The sequence below is a fragment of the Pelophylax lessonae genome (genome assembly GCF_965119305.1).
Source record: "Pelophylax lessonae genome assembly, chromosome: 1".
NCBI classification, from domain to species: Eukaryota; Metazoa; Chordata; class Amphibia; order Anura; family Ranidae; genus Pelophylax; species Pelophylax lessonae.
The window spans coordinates 442,547,183-442,568,580 of record NC_138768.1 but is presented as its reverse complement, the minus strand read 5'-3'; the positions used below and the strand labels follow the sequence as shown (position 1 = coordinate 442,568,580).

General features: G+C 46.0%; 1 protein-coding gene across 1 annotated transcript in view; it reads left to right on the top strand.

Moving 5' to 3' along the window:
• The first annotated feature begins 2,291 nt into the window (after positions 1 to 2,291).
• GNE (glucosamine (UDP-N-acetyl)-2-epimerase/N-acetylmannosamine kinase) overlaps positions 2,292 to 21,398 on the top strand; it is a 120,231-nt gene continuing 101,124 nt past the window's right edge. The window contains exon 1 of the mRNA XM_082243071.1: positions 2,292 to 2,449. Coding sequence (XP_082099197.1) covers positions 2,396 to 2,449 — 54 coding nt within the window. The 5' untranslated portion in view covers positions 2,292 to 2,395. The remainder of the gene's footprint in view (positions 2,450 to 21,398) is intronic.

Sequence of the window (21,398 nt, the reverse complement as noted above, 5' to 3'; positions counted from 1 at the left end):
TTAAAAAATCGAATTTGTACAACATTTTAGGCCAATTTGTTTTCTGCTGCATATTTTTGGTAAACAAAAATCACAATAAGCGTATTTTGATTGGTTTGCGCAAAAGTTATTGCGTCTACAAATTACGGGAAAGATTTATGTCATTTTTTTGTTTTTTTTTTTTAAATAGTAATGGCGGCGATCTGCAATTTTTAGCGGGACTGCGACATTGCGATGGACAAATCAGATCCCTAACTGACATTTTTGACACTTTTGGGGGGACCAGTGACATTACTACAGTAATCAGTGCTAAAAATATGCAATGTTACTGTAATAATGACACTGGCAGGGAAGGGGTTAACTCAGTGGGTGATCAAGGGGTTAAATGTAAGCCTAGGGGAGTGTTTTCTAACTGTATGGGGGATGGGCTTGTGAAATGATCACAGAGACCTGTGATCCTATATAGAAGGATCACAGGCACTCTGTGATCATTCCAGAGAGAATGGTCGGCTGTGTTTACAACGGCTGCCCGTCCTTCTCTCTCAGCGGGGAGTGATCGCGAGTGGTCGGCGGCAATCGGAGCCGCCTGCCCCGAGTGGGGGCGGGAGTGCGCTGATAGCGACGTGTGCGCGCGCCACCTTGCTGCAGGCGCGCGACCGACGTAGGGCTATGTCGATTTGCGCAGGAGGGGCTGCCTGCCGCAGTAAAACTGCGGCGGGTGGTCCTTAAAGTGGAGTTCCACCCAAAAGTGGAACTTACGCTCTTTTGTTTCCCCCCCCCCCCCCGGTTAAAAATTTGGCACCTTTCACAGGTACCCTTCCCCATTTCCGGTAACGGTGCCGCAGCGCCTCGGAAGCTCGGCTGCCTCCTCCCTCCTACGCCGCCGAGCTTCACTGCCGGGCTCCCTTACAGGCAATGGTGGCGGCAGCACCTTACAGCCCATGGAAAAATCAGCTGCGGTGCCGACATCACTGGACTCCAGGACAGGTAAGTGTCCTAATATAAAAAGTCAGCAGCTACAGTATGTGTAGCTGCTGGCTTTTAATTTTTGAAGGGGGAGGTGGAACTCCGCTTTAAGTGGTTAAAGCAGAGTTCCAGCCTTTTCTGTGTTCATTAAAGCGGAGTTCCACCCAGTGCACATTTTTTTTTTTTAAAAATAGCCCCGGGACAGTCAGGGCTAGTACATTCCACAATGGCTAGCCTCTGATCTGTCCCGGGTTGCACTTACCTTTTAGGAGAAATACCCATAAGCTGTTTAGAAGGGAATGACGCGCGCGCGCCAGAACTGACGTCGGGGCTGGTGCAGGCACAATGATTCCTGGGAGCGATGACGTTTAGCTCCCAGGAATCATTGCAAATGCCAGGAAGTGACGACGGGCCGCGGACGCCGAGGGGAGGAAGAAGGAAGTAAGGTGAGTATATTTTCTCTACAAGGTAAGTAAAAAAAAAAAAAATTGCGATTATCCATTTGTTTTTCAGGTGACCCGGAGCGAGAAGATGGAGGTAAGTATAAAATTAGGGTGGAACTCCACTTTAAAAGTCAGCAGCTACAAAAAGTGTAGCTGCTGACTTTTAATAAACACACACTCACCTTTCCCACAGTCCAGCGATGCGGCCGCTGGAAGCCTCAATCCTCTCCCTCTGGTCTCAGCGGCGCCGGCATCACTGGTGTGGGCACCCGGCTGTGACAGTTTGCGGCTTCACAGCCGGGTACGCACTGTGCATGCGCGAGTTGACATTTCCCAGAAGAATGCAGGGAGGGAGGGGGGAGAGAACTTACGCTCAGGGCGCCGCGGTGCTCTGAGCGGAAGTGGGAGCGGGTAACTGTCAAAACTAGGTACCTGCTCCCCCCCCCCCCCCCCCAAAAAAAAAAATGACATGCAAAATGTGGCATGTCAGGGGGTTAGGACTACCTAAAGCGGAATTTCCACTTTTGGGTGGAACTCCGCTTTAACTTCAGCTTGTTTAATTAAGCTTTGATATCAAAACCTGGAAGCTGATTGGTTTCGCAGATTTTTCACCATGCAGTTTTAGTAAATAACCCCCATAGCCAGAACTGGAGGGACCTGTGTCTTCTCTTAAACCGAATTCGCTAGCAGTCACTATAGGAAATTCCCCAGCCTGTGCACACCCCCCTCCAATGAACATATTAGACTCAGCCTGGCTGTAAAGTGATAAATCTGGGCTGGTAACGTCACCCAGAAGGTAATGAGGTCATGGAGAGGAAGGGAAGGCGCCGGGCAGTTGTAGTAGTGAGTGGGATTTGCATAGTGGGCGGGGCCGTGTCCACCTCCGTCAAGAATGGAATGCAATTGGCAATGAAAGAAACCGTGCATTTGATCGGGTCTAGCGGCTGTGCGGATCGGGGCTCTGGGCACGTTACAGCGGGGATCGGCTCAGCCTGGCACACATCGGGATGGAGAACAATCAGTATCATCGCACTGGCAGCAGTTCTGTACGGGGTCCTCATGTAAGTAAGCCTTCCTTTTTATCAGCAGAGGCCTGGGGACAGGGATATAGAGAGGGGAGGATGTACGTGACGAGTGAGCCCTCTGCCAGAGCAGATGTGATCATGCCACGTCTGTGTAATAAAACACAGGAAAGACTCCTCTATTCTCATGTCTTTGTCTACTCCCCCATTATAGACTTCAGTGGGGGGAACTCTGACACATCATTTCCCTTCTACATACACATGGATGGATATTAACTGTACAACAAAAAAAGCAGCCAATCAGCTTCCAGCTTTCATTTTTAAGGATAACTGAAGAAGCTGAAGGTAGAAGCTGATTGGTTGCCAAGCACAGCTGCTCCAAAAGCGTTCTTATTATTATCATCAAACAGGATCTATATAGCGCCGATAGTTTACGTAGCACTTTACAACATACAGGGGGAAAGGACATTTGCAATACAGTTCAATACAGAAAGAATAGGAGGGCCTTGCTAATGGAGCTTACAATCTAAAGGGAGGGAGCTAAAGAATATCTCTGCTCATCTCTCGCCTCAATTACTGCAACTCCCTTCTCATAGGATTACCTTTACATAGGCTATTCCACCCTTCAGTCATTTATAAATGCTGCTGCCAGGCTCATCCACCTTACCAACCGCTCAGTGTCTGCCAATCCCTCCACTGGCTTCCGCTCACCCGAAAAATTCTAATCAAAATACTAACAATAAGAGCCGGTTCACATAGGTGCGACCCAACTTGCCGGGGCGACCTGTGAAGTCGTGGTGCGCAGCTCGCACCGCAACCTCGGAGCGGCATGCACGGACTTCATATCATTGAAGTCAATGCAAGTCGCTCCGGGTCGCCCCAAAGTAGTACAGGACCCTTTTTCTAAGTCGGAGCGACTTGTGTCGCTCCTATTAGAACGGGTCCTGTGCTAATCTATGGCAGGCGACTTGTCAGGCGACCTGGTCGCCTGACAAGTCGCCCCAGTGTGAACCGGCTCTAAAAAAACTAAAAATAAATAAATAAATACTAACAAAAAACTAAAAAACTTACTAAGCTATTCACAACTCCAGCTACATCACTAACCTAGTTTCAGAGACAATTGAGTATTGTCCATGATACTTTTTTTATTTGCACTAACATACAATTTTTCAGGACAAGCTTTCGGGGTATGTCCCCTTCATCAAGATCCAAGCACAGAACCTAGTTTCAAAATACTAACCTACTCGTTCCTCCCAAGACCTCCTGCTCTCTAGTTCCCTTGTCATCTCCTCCCATGCTAACCTCCAAGACTTCTCCCGAGCCTCTCCTATCCAATGGATCTCCCTACCGCAATCTTTCCTATTATCTCCTGCTCTGTTTGCTTTTATATTTATTTTATACTTCTATACTTTTTTATTTTGTTTTTGTTTGTATGCATCATTAGAGCCCATTCACATTAGCGCGACTTGTCAGGCGACTTGTCAGCCTGACAAGTCGCGGTATGTCGCGGTCCATTGAGTAGTACAGGACCCGTTCTAATAGGAGCGACACAAGTCCCTCCAACTTAGAAAAAGGGTCCTGTACTACTTTGGGGCGACCTCGGAGCAACTTGCATAGACTTCCATTATGTGAAGTCTCTGCAAGTCGCGCCGAAGTTGCTTTGCACGCGACTTCACAGGTCGCCCCCCGAAGTCGTGTCGCCTCAATGTGAATGGGCTCTTAGGGATGGAGGCATGACACTATGGTTGCTTTGGGTCTCAATTTCTCTGTTTGCTTTTAGACGATCCCTGAAAAGCCTCCTCTTCAGAGAAATCTATCCTGCATTCACCTAACAACTGTAATTTAGGCCCCTTTCACACTTCAGGTCGTACGCGTCAAAGTCGTACGACCTGAAAGTCGCACAGCTTTGACGCGACCTGAAGCAATGCCTGTGTAATCTTGAGGTCTATGGACCTCAAGTCGCATCAACCTCGGACCAACGCCGTGTAGGGACTACTTTGAAGTCGCTGCAACTTGAAGTCACAAATATAAGAATGGTACTTATTGGAAATCATGGGGTACGACTTGTCATGGGACTTTGCAGTCCCAAGTCGCAGGACAAGTCGCACAAGGGCAAAAGTGGCCTTAATTTCCGCTATTACCTCCTCCCCCGTAGCTACTAACTTTTGTATTACTTGACCCTTCCTCTTTGATTGTAAGCTCTAATGAGCAAGACCCTATGATTCCTCCGGCATTGAATTGTATTGTAACTTTAGTGTCTGCCCTTATGTTGTAAAGAGCTGCGCAAACTGTTTGCGCTATATAAATCCTGTATAATCATAATAAATAGTTATGCATTTGGGTGAAAAAATGATGTAGATGTGAAACCTGATATACATTTAAGTGATTCTAAGTCCCCCGTTTACACTGGTGGGATTTGTAAAGCGATTTGAGAGGTAAAAAATCACGACAGGTCGCACCCTATTGTCGGCAATAGAACTGTTCAAATCGGTGCGATGCCGACTTTGCAGCGTTGCACCAATTTAAGAAGGTAGTTCTGCACTACTTTTGGAAATTTCAAAGTGCGCCTTGCATAGACATCTGTGCATGAACTTGCACAGATGTCAGCCAGGTCTTACCTGAAGTCGCACTGACATGTGGCTTTGCAGCCGTGTGCGATTTCAAGTGAAGTGGCACGATTTCAGTGCCAGGTCGGTGTGAACCTAGACTAAAGGTACTTTTTTTTTTAAAGTGGTTGTAAAGCCTCAAGGTTTTTCACTTTAAAGTGTTACTAAACCCACAACAGTAAAATCAGTCTGTAATGCAGTAAAGCATGTTTGTTATACTCGCTGTGGAACCTAAGGGGTAAATCCTCTGCATTGTGTAAAAAGGCTGTTTGATCCTGTCTTCTCTGACCCCCTCCTCATTTTAGTGTCCCCAGTCCATCTCCTGATAGAACAGAGCCTTGGGGGCACTCTGCCCATGCTCAGTTTAGTGTGTATTGCTAGAGTTTTTCTTTTCTTGGGACAGAGCATGTGATCAGCACAGGCCCAATCAGCACTGTCCAGACAGAGGGTCAGGGGTCCTGCATCCTGCTAGGACAGCCAGTGCAGTATGAAAACTCCTCCTACAAGCTTTAACCAGACACCGATAGAAGTCAGAAGACCGCTATATACTGCTGATAAGAAAAGGTATTTAGCAGTTTATATTTCCTAAAATAATTGCATTTCCATGTTCTTTGTACTGTGGGAGACCAGATATAGACTGTATATATACCTCAATGCATTCTAAGCAGTAAGGTGAAAAATTTTCTGTGCTGCAGTTCCCCCCCTTCCTATTTTCTTACCTGAATCCAACCCGATCCAGCAATGTTCACAAGTGCAGCAGCTCCAGCCCCTGTCTCTCTCCTCATTGGGCAGATTGATAGCAGCAGGTGCCATTGGCTCCCGATGCTGTCAATCCAATCCAGTGATGCAGGGTGGCAGGGCCGAACCCTGCTGTCTGTGTCAATGGACGCAGCAGCGGGACTCGGGAGCGAGCCTGCATGAGTGCCCCCAGGAAAAGCGGCACCTAAAAAAGAGGAGGGGACTGGAGCGCCTGCGGGCCACCCCGGAAAAAGAGGATTGTGTATGCACAGAGCATGTTTGCTAGTTTTATAAAAAAAAAAAAAAAAACAAGGGTTTACAACCACTTCAGTAACAAAAATGTTATACTTATGGGTCATACACACTATAAGATTTTCTGAAGGCTTTTTCCTTTAGATTTACCAAAACCATATAATATGAGGTAAAACCTAAACACTTTCTATTTGTATGCAATCAGGCAGGCCCTGCACTACATAGAAAAGGTAAATCTGAAGGAAATCTAACCACAAAAGTTGTATAGTGTGTATCCAGCTTTACCTTCTCTGCACAATAGGCCCTGATCCTCTGTCTGGGAGGCAGCTTCCTTGGCTGAAAACAATAGAAGAATTTAGTTCCTCTTTAACAGTTTTCAAAAAACAGTTACATTCCTGGCACGTGTCGGGAATGTAACTGTCACATTGGATGTGCTCTCAACCAAACTGACAAACCATCCAATAGTTGGTGTCACATGTGCAGCACCATGGCAGTTGAAGATCAAACAGAGGCCAAGATGGCAGCTTCCTTGGCTGAAAATGATTGGAGGGTTTACTTCCACTTTGAAGTGACACTGAATGATATCCTTGTTCTTCAAAAATAGTCTATGCAAGTTTACCACCTAATGACCCTGTAATCTATTTTTCATAAAATATCTTTCTTCTGCCTCGTTAAAGCAGAGTTCCACACAAAAGAGGTAATCCCTGCTTGTTTGCACCCTTCCTTCCTCCACTGCCACATTTGGCACTTTTTCAGGGGGGGAGCGGTTACCTGTCAAAACCAGGTACCCGATCCCACTTCCGGGTAAGATTGTGGCACAGCGATCTACGACATGTCTGCCCCCCCTCCTTCCTTCCTTCCTCCCTCCCTCCCTGCTGCCTTCTGGGAGACACACAGGTCCCAGAAGACAGCAGGACTATTCATGCGCAGTAGGAAATAGGCTAAAAGGCCGCAAGGCTTCACTTCCTGTTTCCTTTAGTGAAGATGCTAGCGCCTGGCACCTGGAGCCGATTAACAAATCCGCTAGGGGTGCCGACATCGCTGGATACCTGGACAGGTATATGTCCTTATTTTAAAAGTCAGCAGCTACAGTATTTGTAGATGCTGACTTTTATTTATTTATTTTTTTACAGGCTGGAACACCTCATTAACATCATCTGTGAGCCCTCAAACCTCTCCTTTTCTCCCTCACTGGACTGCTGTCCAGTTCTGGGCACCGGTCCTCAGGGAGGATGTGCTGGAACTGGAGAAAGTCCAGAGAAGGGCAACAAAAATAATTAGGGGAATGGAGGACATCGGCTATGAGGAAAGACTACAAGCACTGAACTTATTCTCTCTGGAGAAGAGACGATTGAGGGGGATATGATATCAATGTACAAATACTGTACTGGCGACCCTAGCATAAGGAACAAACTATTCAGAGAAAGGAGATACAATAAGACACGTGGCCATTCACTAAAACTAGAGGAAAGGCGGTTTAACCTTAAAATACGTAGGGGGTTCTTCACTGTCAGAGCAGTAAGGATGTGGAATTCTCTTCCACAAGCAGTGGTATCAGCAGGGAGCATTGATAGTTTCAAAAAACTATTAGATGGGCAACTTAGAGACCACAACATACAGGGGTATACAATGTACGGTTAACAGCAAACACACACACACACATCATAGGTTGAACTGGATGGAGGGATGTCTTTTTTCGACCTCACTAACTATGTAACTTCTGTTTGTTTGGAACAAGCAGTATACATTAGCTGTGGTCAAATGCAAAGCCCTATGTGCATTACATGTCCCATAGTCCATAGGCCATATTAGAAGTGAGTAAGGTGGCTATGTTCCTACTTACAGTGGGACCATGGAGATCGAACGCAGTCACCCTCTAATAGGAAGTCACGTCACAGCGACAATAAAAATACATTTGTAGATTTGGAAAATGCTGAGAACAATGGAAGGATTTTTTTGAGTTAAAGCAGAAATTTGCCTCGAAAAGGGCAAACTTTGCAAACCCCCCAACTCCCCCCCCCCCCCCCACTGCCACATTTGCCACTTTTTGGGGGGAGCGGTGCCTGGTTTTGATCTATCCGTCGCAGCGATCTGAGTCAGAAGTTTGCCCCCCCCCCCCCCAGTATTTGTTGCTGCTCACTTTTAATTTCTTTGGGGGGCCCTGGAACTCCCAATTAGGAATACATATTTAAATATATAGTGTATACTGTGTATATATATATATATATATATATATATATACAGTGGGTACGGAAAGTATTCAGACCCCCTTAAATTTTTCACTCTTTGTTATATTGCAGCCATTTGCTAAAATCATTTAGGTTCATTCTTCTTCCTCATGAATGTACACATAGCACCCCATACTGACAGAAAAACACATAATTGTTGACATTGTTGCAGATTTATTAAAAAAGAAAAACTGAAATATCACATGGTCCTAAGTATTCAGACCCTTTGCTGTGACACTCATATATTTAACTCAGGTGCTTTCCATTTCTTCTGATCATCCTTGAGATGGTTCTACACCTTCATTTGAGTACAGCTGTGTTTGATTATACTGATTGGACTTGATTAGGAAAGCCACACACCTGTCTATATAAGACCTTCCAGATCACAATGCATGTCAGAGCAAATGAGAATCATGAGGTCAAAGGAACTGCCTGAAGAGCTCAGAGACAGAATTGTGGCAAGGCACAGATCTGGCCAAGGTTACAAAAAGATTTCTGCTGCACTTAAGGTTCCTAATAGCACAGTGGCCTCCATAATCCTCAAATGGAAGACGTTTGGGACGACCAGAACCCTTCCTAGAGCTGGCCGTCCGGCCAAACTGAGCTATCGGGGGAGAAGAGCCTTGGTGAGAGAGGTAAAGAAGAACCCAAAGATCACTGTGGCTGAGCTCCAGAGATGCAGTCAGGAGATGGGAGAAAGTTGTAGAAAGTCAACCATCACTGCAGCCCTCCACCAGTCGGGGCTTTATGGCAGAGTGGCCCGACGGAAGCCTCTCCTCAGTGTAAGACACATGAAAGCCTGCATGGAGTTTGCTAAAAAACACCTGAAGGACTCCAAGATGGTGAGAAATAAGATTCTCTGGTCTAATGAGACCAAAATAGAACTTTTTGGCCTTAATTCTAAGCGGTATGTGTGTAGAAAACCAGGCACTGCTCATCACCTGTCCAATACAGTCCCAACAGTGAAGCATGGTGGTGGCAGCATCATGCTGTGGGGGTGTTTTTCAGCTGCAGGGACAGGACGACTGGTTGCAATCGAGGGAAAGATGAATGCGGCCAAGTACAGGGATATCCTGGACAAAAACCTTCTCCAGAGTGCTCTGGACCTCAGACTGGGCCGAAGGTTTACCTTCCAACAAGACAATGACCCTAAGCACACAGCTAAAATAACGAAGGAGTGGCTTCACAACAACTCCGTGACTGTTCTTGAATGGCCCAGCCAGAGCCCTGACTTAAACCCAATTGAGCATCTCTGGAGAGACCTAAAAATGGCTGTCCACCAACGTTTACCATCCAACCTGACAGAACTGGAGAGGATCTGCAAGGAGGAATGGCAGAGGATCCCCAAATCCAGGTGTGAAAGACTTGTTGCATCTTTCCCAAAAAGACTCCTGGCTGTATTAGATCAAAAGGGGGCTTCTACTAAATACTGAGCAAAGGGTCTGAATACTTAGGACCATGTGATATTTCAGTTTTTCTTTTTTAATAAATCTGCAACAATGTCAAAAATTCTGTGTTTTTCTGTCAGTATGGGGTGCTATGTGTACATTCATGAGGAAGAAGAATGAACTTAAAGCGGAGTTCCACCCTGGATTTTTTTTTTTTAATACCCCCGGGACAGTCAGGGCTAGTACATTCCACAATGGCTAGCCTCTGATCTGTCCCGGGTTGCACTTACCTGTTAGGACAAATACTTACCTTGCAAACGTCTTGTCCAGCGCTGCCATCTCAGATGTGGGCAGCTTGAAGCCAGCGAGATCCTCTTCGGCGTCTTCTTCCGCCTTCTTTGGTCCCACGATGCTCTGCGCCGGCCCTGACGTCACTTCCGGGTCGCGCGCGTCATCCCTCTACAGCTTCTGGGCATGCCCAGAAGCTGTTTAGAAGGGGATGACGCGCGCGACCCGGAAATGACGTCGGGGCCGGTGCAGGCGCAATGATTCCTGGGAGCTATGACGTTCAGCTCCCAGGAATCATTGCAGAGCCAGGAAGTGACGACGGGCCGCGGCCGAGGAAGGAGGAAGAAGGAAGTAAGGTAAGTATTTTTTCTTCGCTACGAGGTAAGTAAAAAAAAAAAAAAATATGCGATTATCCATTTCTTTTTCAGGTGACCCGGAGCGAGAAGATGGAGGTAAGTATAAAAATAGGGTGGAACTCCACTTTAAATGATTTTAGCAAATGGCTGCAATATAACAAAGAGTGAAAAATTTAAGGGGGTCTGAATACTTTCCGTACCCACTGTATGTATATATATATATATATAAATAAGATATTTATATAAAAAAACCTCCGCCCCCACACACAATCCCTCCAAAACGTATCAAATAGTGGGTACGATCAAATTTCACTAACAGTGGGAGGGTCTTAAAGGGGCAATAAAGTGATTGTAAAGTCTTGTTTGTTTTTTTTTAAATAACAAACATGTTATACTTACCTCCTCTGTGCAGTGGTTTTGCACAGGGCAGCCTCGATCCTCCTCTTCTCGGGTCCCTTGTTGCTGCTCCTGACCCCTCCCTCCGGTGGAGTGCCCCCACAGCAAGCAGCTTGCTATGGGGGCACCTGAGCCAAGCTGCAGCTCCATGTGTCTATTCAGACACGGAGCTGCCATTCGGCCCTGCCCTCTCTCTCTCCTGATTGGCTAACTGACTGCTTGACAGCCGTGGGAGCCAATGGCGCTGCGGCTGTGTCTCAGCCAATCAGGAGAGAGAGTCCTGGACGGCCAAGGGACTTGTGGACATCGCTGGAGAGAGATGGGGCACAGGTAAGTATTAGGGGGTGCTGGCGAGGCTGCTTCACATAGAAGGTTTTTTTACCTTAATGCATAGAATGCATTAATATAAAATTACTTTCTGACTTTACAACTCCTTTAAATAACAGGAGTGCATTATGTACAGAATTCAAGGGGGGGTAAACACAGAGCGCAGAGTTTGGGGGTGCACTACGCACATAATGCAGAATACAGGTTTCAGAGTTCAGCCTTCTTTCACAGCTGTTTACCTCTGCAACCCCCATCCATGTCTTACTTTGACCTCTCTTCAGCTCCGACCTTTGCATGCAACCCCCCCCCCCCCCCTTCAACTGCCCTTATCTTCTTCCAACCTCCTTAAAAGCTCCACCATCTTTCACGTGTCCTCCTTTTGTTGCTGTATTAAGCTGAAGCACCCAGTTAGCTCTAGTACCTTCCCGCACACTGTAGTTGGCTCTGCCTCTCTCACTTGCTGGGAGATCATCCAGTGGTGGTGTCGGCATCTTCACTGCACCTAGGGCACCTGCATCTCTCTTGTCCCCATTCTGCACTCAGTGGGAGCCACTCAGGAGTTCAGATCTGTGGGTGCCATTGGGAGGCAAGCTGTCACTTGTAAACACAGAAGCTAGACTTCTGTGTTTACAAGTGGTAGTGGTGAGCAGGGAGCAGAGGGTCTGACCCAGAGATGGTGGAATTAATTTCCACCATGTTCCAGCTGAAAAAAGCCCTGAATACAGCCATGGGCAAAAGTTTTGGGAATGACACAAATAATTATTTTCACAAAGTCTGCTGCTACAGTGTTTTTAGATCTTTTTGTCAGATGTTACTATGGTATTTTGAAGTATATTTACAAGAAATTCAAAGGCTTGTATTGACAATTACATTAAGTTTATGCAGAGTCAATATTTGCAGTGTTTGCAGTTGTTGACCCTTCTTTTTCATGACCTATGCAATCCACCTTGGCGTGCTGTCAATCAACTTCTGGGCCACATCCTGCTTAATGGCAGCTCATTCTTGCATAATCAATGCTTGGAGTTTGTCAGAATTTCTGGGGTTTCGTTTGTTAACCTGCCTCTTGAGGATTGACCACAAGTTCTCAATGGGATTAAGGCTTAGGGAGTTTCCTGGCGATGGACCCAAAATTTCGATGTTTTATTCTCCAAGACGCTAATGCCTCGTTTCCACTGAGTGGTACGGTACGGTACGGTACGGTTCGGAACGGTACACCTTGCATTTCCATTGCCAATAGTACCCTTTCATTATAGGCTTGGTGTAGCAGGAAAGCTGTGATAGACGATTCTCTGTCAACCAATCAAAGTTCTGCAGAGTGTAGCTCCACCCTGTTGGTACGGTACTAATGTGCTTGGTACCCCAACGTAAGGGTCCCAAAAAAGTGGTACGGTACGGTCCGGAATTAGGGTACCATTCACAATGGAAATGGCATAAATAGTATACCGTACCGAACTTGACCGTACCAGAAAGCTCCGTGGAAACGGGGCATTAGTTATCACTTTTGCCTTATGGCAAGGTGCTTCATCATACTGGAAAAGACATTGTTCCTCACCAAACTGTTCTTGGATTGTTGCGTGAAGTTGCTCTCAGAGGATGTTTTTGTATTATTCTTTGTTCATGGCTGTGTTCTTAGGAAAACATTGTGAGTGAGCCCACTCCCTTGGCTGAGAAGCAACCCCACACATAAATGGTCTCAGGTGTCCCTTTATGAAACTGAGATGAGCAGTGATCCTGTTGATCGCAGCTCATTTCAAATCATTATTGGTTTATGAAACAGAGATGATCGGGGGAGAAGATGTTCTCAGCTGATCATCTCCGCACACGGAGAATCTGTCATTGACAGACACAGAAACAGGCAGTTTATGAAGCTGCAATCTCTGCACTTCACTGGCGATCTGTGCCAGAATTCACACTTCCAGATTCACCAGCATTGAGGTGGTGAATCAGGGAGAAAAGACAGAAGCAGGGGAGAACTGAGGGGGCAGAAGGAAGATTATTGACATCCTTCTTCCTCGATCACTCGATCAGACCCCCCAACACAAGTCAACATGTCCTCCTGCCATATTTATGTATGTATATATATATATATATATATATATATATATATACATATGTATACAGTATATACACATGTGTGTGTGTGTGTGTATATATATATATATATATATAAAAAAATGAATGTGCGTGTGTGTATACAGTATATATATATATATAGATATTTATGTAGAGGGACTAATTGTTTAATTAACTTTAGTGGGGGTCGAATGCACGTGTACTCAGCAGTATTAATCTATCACTGCTTAATAAACGGGCACCAGTGATTTTCTCGTACTGTAATCTCGCTTTGTCTCACGAAATTACAGGCAGCCCATTCACTTTTACACGGATCTCGGCCGTTCTCAGAGGAAAAACTTCTCCTCTGATCTCCCTGTGAGAAGTGTTGTTCTCCGCTTCATAAACAGAGTGCCAGAGGAGATAATTTTCCTCTGAGAACTACGGAGAAGTGAACTGAGAAAAAAGTTCAGTTTCATAAATGTACACCTTAGTATGCTTTACTGTTGGCATGACACAGGACTGATGGTAGCACTCTCCTTTTCTTCTCTGGACAAGGTTTTTTTGCCCCAAACAATCGGAAAGGGGATTTATCAGAGAAAATTAATTTACCCCAGTCTTCAGCAGTCCAATCCCTGTACCATTTGCAGAATATCAGTCTGTCCCTAAAGTGTTTTCCCTGGAGAGAAGTGGCTTCTTTGCTGCCCTTCAGGACACCAGTGAAGAGAGATAACACCGCTCAGGCTAGTCAGAGTCCAGGATTCAAGGTGGGTGCTGAACCTCGGCTTGCCACCAGGAGAAGCATGAAAGAAGAAAATGGTCGCACACCACCACGGAATCCAATGAAGAAAAGTTCCCTTTTTTCACATAAGTGGTACAAGGTACAGCAGGGTAGGACAGTAGACGCATTTCACACGACTGCTACGTGCTTGTTCAATACTAGAGTGAAACGCTTCTACTGTCCTACCCTGCTGTACCTTGTACCACTTATGTGTGTAGCAGGTTTTCCAGGCATTGGGCCTGATGTAGGTCTGCCATGGTCACCGGTAACACCTTCAGCCCATTTAAGCTGAATACCCAAGTGTGAGATTAGAGTCAATGACCATTCCGGCATCTTTGGTTTGTTTTGTTTATTTGATAATGGGGATGGGAGAAGGGAATGAGTAGGATACTCCTCTGGCTCAACTAGGTACAAATGGGACACTTTGCAGAAAAATGCCCGTTAGCGCTGTCTTGACGCCAGCTGAATGCCGACCAACGCTCGCTGGCATTTGACACTCTGGTTAGCTCAAAAAGTCCTGGACTATACTGAGACTTGACTCTTGACACTCTGGTTAGCTCAAAAGTCTTGTAAACAGCTCCCTCCAGCCCTTCACTGACTGAGGTAGCTCCATGTAACTGCTTGTGCTGCTGCAACTCTCAACACTGTACACTGCACGCTGTACACTTTAACTCTTCAGGGCCCAACCGCTGGCGCCCCCTCTACACTTCAAGGTCCTCTCACTAGGCACCCCCTCTACACTTCAGGGTCAACACTGGCACCCCCTTTACTGCTAGCTTGCTTCTGGATCCCTTGGACTTTCACTGGAGTGGTCTCCTCTCAGCTAGGCTGACCCCTAGGGGCAGTTACAGTACTCATGAACTGGGAATGCTTTCCTGGAACTGGACCCCCTCAACTCCGCTGGTCTTCGGCACACCGGATCCCCTCTTCAGCTCAGCTCAGCTCAGCTCTCTATCACCTCAGGCAAGCCGGCTGGGACACCCGATCCTGCTGACAGGAGGAGAGACAGCCATACTCTCCCTCCTGGGACTCCTGGGCCAAAGACGCTGCGTCATGTGCTCCTCTCAAGCTTATACCCACTCCCAGAATCCTGTGCAGCAGAATCTGCTTTTCTAGGGTAGATACAGGCCTGAATGTGCCACTGATTGGGTTTCCTCCACTGCCCAATGAGAACCCTTCTCATGGAGCCAGTGGGGAGACTCCCCATTCTCAATAGCAACACCTGGGAGACATGACAGCCCAGCTGAAAATCATGGCCCTGCTGTTAAGCAGACAAGGCCCACTATACTTTTACCTAGCACCTACCTTGTTGGGTGCTACATGTGAATAAAGGAACTTTTCTTTATTGGACTCCATGGTGGTGTGCGACCATTTTCTTCTTTCATGCTTCTTGACACCAGGCCATCCTCCAAAAGTTTTCTCGCTGAGCGTGCAGATGCGCTTACACCTGCCTGCTGCCATTCCTGAGAAAGCTCTGCACTGGTGGTGCCCTAATCCTGCAGCTGAATCAACTGTAGGACGTCTCCTGGCGCTTGCTGGACTTTCTTGGGCACCCTGAAGCCTTCTTCACAAATGTAGTGGAAATGTTTTTTATGAGATTAAGTTCATTTCCATGGCCAAGAGGGATTTTGCAATTAATTGCAATTCATCTGATCACTCTGCATAACATTCTAGGGTATGTGCAAATTGCCATCAGACTTTGATATCAGAATTTGTGAAAATTAATATTTGTGTCACACTCCAAACCTTGCTTTGTGCACTGGTCCAAATCATTTGGTGGATGGGGATTATGGTGTGGGGCCTATTTACATTTTATGGATCGGGGGGTCAGTAAAACCCCATAGTTCATTGTGGCCCGCGACCGGTTACCAAATCACTTAAGCGGCCCTCGCTCTTCAAAATGCTGAGCACCCCGGCATTAAAGCTGAGAGTTTGGTGATGGGTTTGCATATATTGTAATGGATTTACTGCTAAATGTTCATGTTCTGTACTATAATAGGGCACATGTTGTAAATTGGGATAAGGTTGATTTACTAGGCACCAAGCAGATTTTAGCTTCAGACGATGCCAACGAATCAATGATGTGTGCATTGGTTACTAGGAGATGCTGTGCCTTGTTCATTGTGTTTCGTCTGCTGGCATTTTTCGTTAGGAGGAAATGTAGGGCGGATTTTTCAGTAATGTATCATAATTAAAGACACAGCCTGTTTGAATTTTGAATTCATGGAAAATGAAACGTTTGTGGAAAAATTGTACACAATTGGGTAGTGTACACAGCGTTGTACCCAATTGTTCATTGTTTTCAGCTGACCAACTTTTTTAAGCCTCTTGTACGCAAACCAAAAAGCAACATTTGTAGCTATAAAGCATTTTTTTTTTGAAATCTGAATGGTTGTCTATGGGACAATGCACATAGCTGCCTAAATTGATGCATTCAGAGCCCTACAAAAATGAAAATTTTATGTTTGAGTCCAGTAATTTAGGCAAATACGCGGGTAGCAAGTAGCATAAATTGCAGCATTGGAAGCTAGAAGTCCCGGTTCACACTAAGGCGACCTGTGAGGCGACCTGGTCGCCTCACAGGTCGCCGTAGGTCGCCTTCCATAGGGAAGCTGCGGACCCGTTCTAATAGGAGCGACACAAGTCGCTCCGACTTAGAAAAAGGGTCCGGAGCTTCTTTGGGGCGACCTGGAGGCGACCGCCATAGACTTCAATGTTATGAAGTCCGTGGCGGCTGCTCCGAGGTCGCGGCGCGCTGCTCGCACCGCGACCTCGGAGGTCGCGGTGCGAAGTAGCGTCGCTTGTATGTGAATGGGGCTGAAGAGGATGAAGAATTGTATGCATGTATACGCATACGCATGTGTGCACGTCTATACCTGAGTATTTGTGAAGTCTTTATGGCCATGACCTGCGTTTTTTTTTTTTTATGGACATGACCTGCGTTTTTTTACTTTTACTGTTGTATAAAGGCTCATCCACACTGGCACTCATCCCATATAGCACAAACAGCTATGTGTTTGTGTTTTTGAACTTTCAGCAAACTGCAGGCAGGCTGCCCATGTTAGTGAATAGAAGTGCATTGGCTGTATGGCCTTACCCACATAGCTGGGTATGACAGGTACACAAGGACAGGTGCATGGCCTCCAACACCAAACTATGCATTCAGGTCTGTGAAGCCCACCCTGCACAGCTGATGCACATTCATTCACTTAGGGTGTTTTCACACTAGCACTTTTGGTGCCCACCCGGGTTCGATTCACGTCAGAATTCGGTTCTTTTTGATGATGTGAACGCTGTCTTTGAATTAGGGTGCGCACCTGCGAACCGTACCAGAGTCCACTTTAAAAGGGTGGTCTGGGGTACGGTTCATGTGAACTCCAGTACGGTTTGCTTCTGATGAGAACGCAACCGTACCAAAGCAAGCAATTCTATCCATTTTGGCACCTTCTCGTTTACAGCGGTTGCCAAGCAACATGAGTTTGCGCTGGCTGCAGCTTGATGACGCAAGTGTACCGCGGTTCAAAAATCAAATGTGAACACAGTCCATCGGGGGGAGGGGGGAGCAATCGAACTCGGGTTCGGACCAGGCAATCGCACCAAGTGTGAAAACACCCTTAGGCTCCGTTCACACCTGAGCATACTGGAATCACGGGATTCTGCTCACGTTTCCAGAATCATGGCAAAACACGGGGCGCGTTTGCGATGCCATTTTTTCTTAATGGCACCCCAAATGCGTTGCGGTTTTACTGCGGTTGTTGAGCGACAAAACGCGCTAAAATGGCAGTAATAAACCACAACGCCAAATGCTTCTAGCTCTGTGCCAAGATTTGGAACATGAGCTTCTTTGGAGCGTTTTTGGAGCGGAGGGAGGCCCATTCAAATGAATAGTGTCGCTCCAAAGAACGCACCACAATTTTTTTTTTTTTAAAAACAGCTCAACAAAAATTACGATGTAGCAGTTGTTGCTGCACTATGCTTAGGTGTGAATGGAGCCTAAGGCACAGGCATAGATGGTGCTAAATGTTTTTCCTTTAAGAGATTTTCACGATTCCCCTATCAATACACAGGGGTCCCTCCTGCCAAGCAACTGTTTCTGTTTTCTCCAGGCGGGGGAAGCCATCCCCGCTGGGGGAAGACAGTGATTATTGCTAGCAGCTATAGCAGCCGCTAGCAATAATGTCAAGTGAATCCGGCAGGCTGGTTGTACCCAAGTTGATCGATTTATCAACTTAGTACATTCAGCCTGCCTACACATGGTTCGAATCTCAGCCGAGTCCTACTGAACCAGCCGCGATTCTAACCGTCTATGGCCAGGCTTGAGCGGTTTTTTACAATGATGCGCATTTGCTGCGTTTTTATCATGCTATAAATGCAACAAAAACGCAATCCCTTTATATCATATGGTCCCCTCATAGCACAGCGCTGCAGGTGCAGTGCATTTTAAAAAGTCCTGCATGCTATATCTTTGATTTCAAAGTTGCAACAAAAATGCAGGTCCCCATTGAAATAAAAAGAAACACAGCAAAAAGGCTTAAAAAACACATCTGCTTTGCGTTTTTTTAGTTAAATGACCAGGTTTAACAGGTGCATGCTGGATAATAGGCACCCAGAAACATCCCTTGTAATAGAAATAAGGAATGACAAGTCCTCTTTATGGAGAGATCTGGGGTCAATAAGACCCCAAATCTCTCTGCTACCTTTAAAAGCAAAAAGATCAACAACAATAAAAAATTATCTTTTTCTTTAAAAAAAAAAAAGTTTACTTCCGCCCTAGACCAGAACTGACATCATGACGTCGCTCCGGTGCTCCAAGGTCACAGGTGATAAGAGACGATCTTGTCTCTTATAACTTCGATGGCCAGCCGCCCAAACCGCCGGATCCTTTCCTGGGCTCACCGGTAAATACAGTAAGCCTAAGAAACACTGGCGGGGGGCACCCCTCCCACTGCTTCTAAAAGCGATTTGGCGACTAATTAGCCACTTGCAAGCCACAAAGTATATATACGTATTGCGGTCAGCAAGTGGTTATAAAGGAGATTGTTACATAAAAAAACAGTGGACAGCCTAACATATCCCATAATATAGAGAGGTAAATGTACATTTCTTGAATCAAGGAGACATGGATGAGTCCTCTCAGGGGGAAGCTACCAACCTCAGATAAGGTCCAGAAAGACAGGCTACAAGCGTTGTCTTTCCTGACCCTATGATCTTGCTATAGCAGGCCATAGACGAGTCGAAAGCCGAACATTCTGTTGATTGAAAAACAAAAATGGTGCATACAATTGTGCCATCATTTGTTTTGTTTTTTCTAAACAAAGTCCAGTATGTTGGTTTAGGCACTTTTGTTTTTTGTTTTTGTTTTTTTTGGTACATTGGCCAGGGATCGAACCCGGGGCGCCCCCAGAGGTAGCCGAGTCAGCTACCACAGCACCAGCGTACCAATGCGGTTTAGGCACTTTTGATTGCGGCACAAAAACTGCGTGTCACAGCTGGCACACTAATGCTTCAAAAAACAAACGACCAAGTATTTTTGTTTGGTTTTTGACTATGTTTGTTTGGTTTTTGGTTATGGCCTGCTTAACACATAATATGAGAACCTACATTAAAAAAACTACAGAAATAAAAATAAACTAAATAAAAAGGAAGACAAAGACCAGTGATATATGACATATCCGTAATCGCACCATATAGAGGATTAATGATAGTTAAGCTAGCTGGAACTATGTATAATGTGCAGAACTCAATTACACACTGGCAATATCCTGACATAAAAGCAGTAAGCCTTGAGTATAACAGAATGAGGTAGCTAGAGATGATGATTCCAAGCTGGAGAGAGTGAAGTCAATAAAGGCTTGCCACCTGTAAGTTCCCAATCTTCGTGTGTCAATAAATGATTGTCTATGCTGCACTTAGAGGCGCCTTCTCTTTTTTCTTATGCCTGTTAGTTAGAGTTGCCTCTACTCTCTAGAAGAGCTGCCCTGGCATCAGTATAGTCCCCCATAGATGGCCACAGAGGCCATCATTCGTCCATCACAGACGTCTAATTCCTCTAATAAAAGCGCCCTATGTTCCTTATATTCTTTACCTGGAGGAAAAGTGGATTTTAGAGTTGTGGTAAAACTCTAGGTCAAACATTTGTCGGTATAAAAGAATTTAAAAATCCTTCCTAATTTCCATTATAGTGGGAGAAGTAGAAGAAGCCCATTTCTTCAGAATGGCCCTATGTGCCACCAACAAGCATATTGTGATCCAATGCGAATTACCAGTTTTCCCCCTCTCAGGAGTTGGCGTTTGAGATAATGGGCTGTTCTAATCGAAGAGCAGAAGATGGGGGTCTTTGGGAATACAACATAGTGTCACTCCATAAATGAAATTCTATATATTAAATTGATCACCTTGTCCCAATAGTCTGAAAAGGGTGGGTAGTGCCATAAGCAATGTGCAAGTGATGGTTTTCCAAGGCCGCATAGTGGGCAAAGAGCAGCTTGAGGGTTGGACCTATTAGAGAGGAATGAGACATAAGTAATTTTTTGTTTTAAGAGCAAATGTTTGCTTTCAAATAGTTAGTGGGGTCAAAATGATGTGTAGCACCCTCTTAGTTAGGTGCTAGGAAAAAGCATATAGGTGGCCTTGTCTGCATATCAGGGGGCCTGATCATTTAGTTAGGCAGTCACATGTTTCCAGGTGTGAGCTGTTGAGCCTGGGGAGTCTCCCCACTGTTTCCAATGAGGGCTCTTATTGGACAGTGGAGGAAACCTAGCCAATAGCACACCAGTGCTTATGGCTATCTCAGTGGGCGGAGTTTGCCGCAATGCACCCTGGGAAGAGTTATAAGTCTGAGGGGAGCATGTGACAGGGCGTCTTTGGTGGGAAGCAGAGTCCCAGAAGGAGAGTGACGGCTGTCTCTCCTCCTGTCAGCGCTAGTGAAGGTGTCCTGGGCAGTCGGCCTACAGGACGAAGGTTGAGCTTTGCTGTAGAGAGGGATCCAGAGTGCTGTGGACCGAGTTGAGCTGCTGGGCAGAAGTTTCGGGGAAAAACAGTGTCGTGAGTACTTGAAACCGCCCAGGGGGTCTGCCAAGGAGAGGGGACCACTCCAGAAGGTCAAAGGGATCCGGGAGCCAGCTAACCAGTAGAGGAGGCTTGGGAAAGGGGGTGCCAGTGTCTAAGCCCTGAAGATATGAGAGTGAAAGGGGCGCCGGTGTGGGCCCTGAAGTGTTCAGCAGTGCAGCAGAGTATACATGTAGCTACCTCAGCAAGGAGTGCTTAAGGGAGCTTAAAGAGGACTTCTTAATTTAGGAAAGCAGTCAAAAGTCAGTTCAGCGTTAACAGGCAGCAGGCCAGCGTTAACCAGCGTTAATCGGCGTTGATCGGCCAGCGCCAAGTCGGCGCCAATGGCATTTTTCAGTTGTCCCTAGCAAATTGTGCATAGTTGAGCCAAAGGAGTATCCCATTCATTCCCTTCTCCCATCCAAGTTCTCAATAAATATGAAAACCCAAAGATACTGGACTGGTCATTGTCTCAGTGCTCACACTTGGAGAACATGCTTAAATGTGCTGTTGTTGCTAGTGGTAACCC